This window comes from Mizuhopecten yessoensis, unplaced genomic scaffold (genome assembly GCF_002113885.1).
Source record: "Mizuhopecten yessoensis strain PY_sf001 unplaced genomic scaffold, ASM211388v2 scaffold712257, whole genome shotgun sequence".
Classification (NCBI taxonomy): domain Eukaryota; kingdom Metazoa; phylum Mollusca; class Bivalvia; order Pectinida; family Pectinidae; genus Mizuhopecten; species Mizuhopecten yessoensis.
This window is the reverse complement of record NW_018478032.1, coordinates 285-1,813: the sequence shown is the minus strand read 5'-3', so window position 1 is coordinate 1,813 and position 1,529 is coordinate 285. Positions and strand designations below refer to the sequence as shown.

Genomic DNA, 1,529 nt, shown 5'->3' with positions numbered 1-1,529 from the left:
TTCACCCCTGAAATTTCATAATGAACTGTTCCAACCATTGAATTGTGGAAGAGTTAAAATGTGTTTTTGTGTGTGAATTAGTTAGTGCATCGACTATAAAACATAGATAGCGGGATGATTTCAGTCTAAAACTGGCTCGCTACAACAATTTCCGACCACCATTCAGTTAATTTAATCTGCTTCAGTCTGGATTTGAAAGATGTATAGCGCTTGATGTTAGCTATTTTAAAACGTTTTCCGCGTTTGTTTTCAGGTGTTACGTGAGTACGACTGTACTACGAGGTTGTATCTATGCCATTGGTGGATTCGATGGTCACGTGAGGCTGAACACGGCGGAGCGATACTTCCCCGGTCGTAATCAGTGGATGAACATCGCGCCTATGAACCACCAGCGCAGTGACGCTAGCGCCACAACACTACACGGTACAGTAACAATAGAAACGCTTACTTCCTCCTTCAAAGATAATTCAGAAACATAGAAACAAACACGTATCGGAACCATTGAGCAACGCGTATATCCTACACTCTACTTACTTAGTTACCGTAGCAATGTATAGTGAAACAGCGGATACGACAACTGGAAGAGCATAATTATATTCACAACCAATAAGAGTACTGTAATATTATGCAAAACATTAACATGTACAATCACTATGTGAGTCAACTTTGGAAACACGCATCTTCCTTCAGTTGTCGTTGAAAGACGCAGTTTCCTGTCATGAACTGCCCTTTCTTGACATTAACATCCCTGCTTCGCAACCTACAGTGTAAACGTGTCGCAGTTTATTCGGTATTCAGAAGTTTGCTTCTAATTCTATTCTTTCCGTTATGATATTTACGAGTTGCCATATCACAGACCGGTTACATGTATTTTACTTTATTTTAATTTATTAAATAATATAAATACATTTGGAAACTACAAATTATTGGTGTAACTAGCATATCTTTATTTGCTACAATTCAGAAAAGATTTACATTTGTGGCGGATTCAATGGAGAGGAATGTTTGAATTCGACTGAATATTACGACCCTTACGCAAACCAGTGGACATGTTTTGCGCCCATGCGCAGCAGACGTAGTGGTTTAGGTGTCAAGGCCTACGGGGACCAGATATATGCTGTAGGGGGGTTCAATGGTATCTCTCGGATGAGCACTGCGGAGCGGTACAACCCATTCACAGATCGCTGGGAATCTATTCTTGCTATGTACAGTCCCAGGAGCAACTTTGGTGTAGAAGTGAGTATTTAAAGGGGGAGAAATATGGGGATTCAAATTAATACTTAGTATCTTAAAGATACATCCCATCCATTTTATGAAACATCTCATAAATATTGGAGATATCTATTCATTTACGAGATATCGTATTTACATTTTTAAAATATCCGAGCTATTTCTAGTTGTAAGAGATAATGTCAATTATATTTAAATACATTTTTTAACTAATTTCGAGATATTTTTCACGTTTTTAAAGACATCCATGTATCTAATCCAATTAAACAAACAGCTTTTCAAACTAATATTAGATGTCT

The 1,529-nt window shown here is 37.7% G+C and overlaps 1 protein-coding gene across 1 annotated transcript; it reads left to right on the top strand.

Annotated features, from left to right (window-relative positions):
• Positions 1-253: 253 nt before the first annotated feature.
• Positions 254-1,236, top strand: LOC110440856 (kelch-like protein 10; the record flags this gene model as incomplete). The annotated part of the gene is made up of 2 exons (XM_021483979.1): positions 254-423; positions 965-1,236. Coding segments are annotated over 2 exons (442 nt in total), but the record flags the coding sequence as incomplete, so codon positions are not given.
• Between the last annotated feature and the right edge of the window lie 293 nt (positions 1,237-1,529).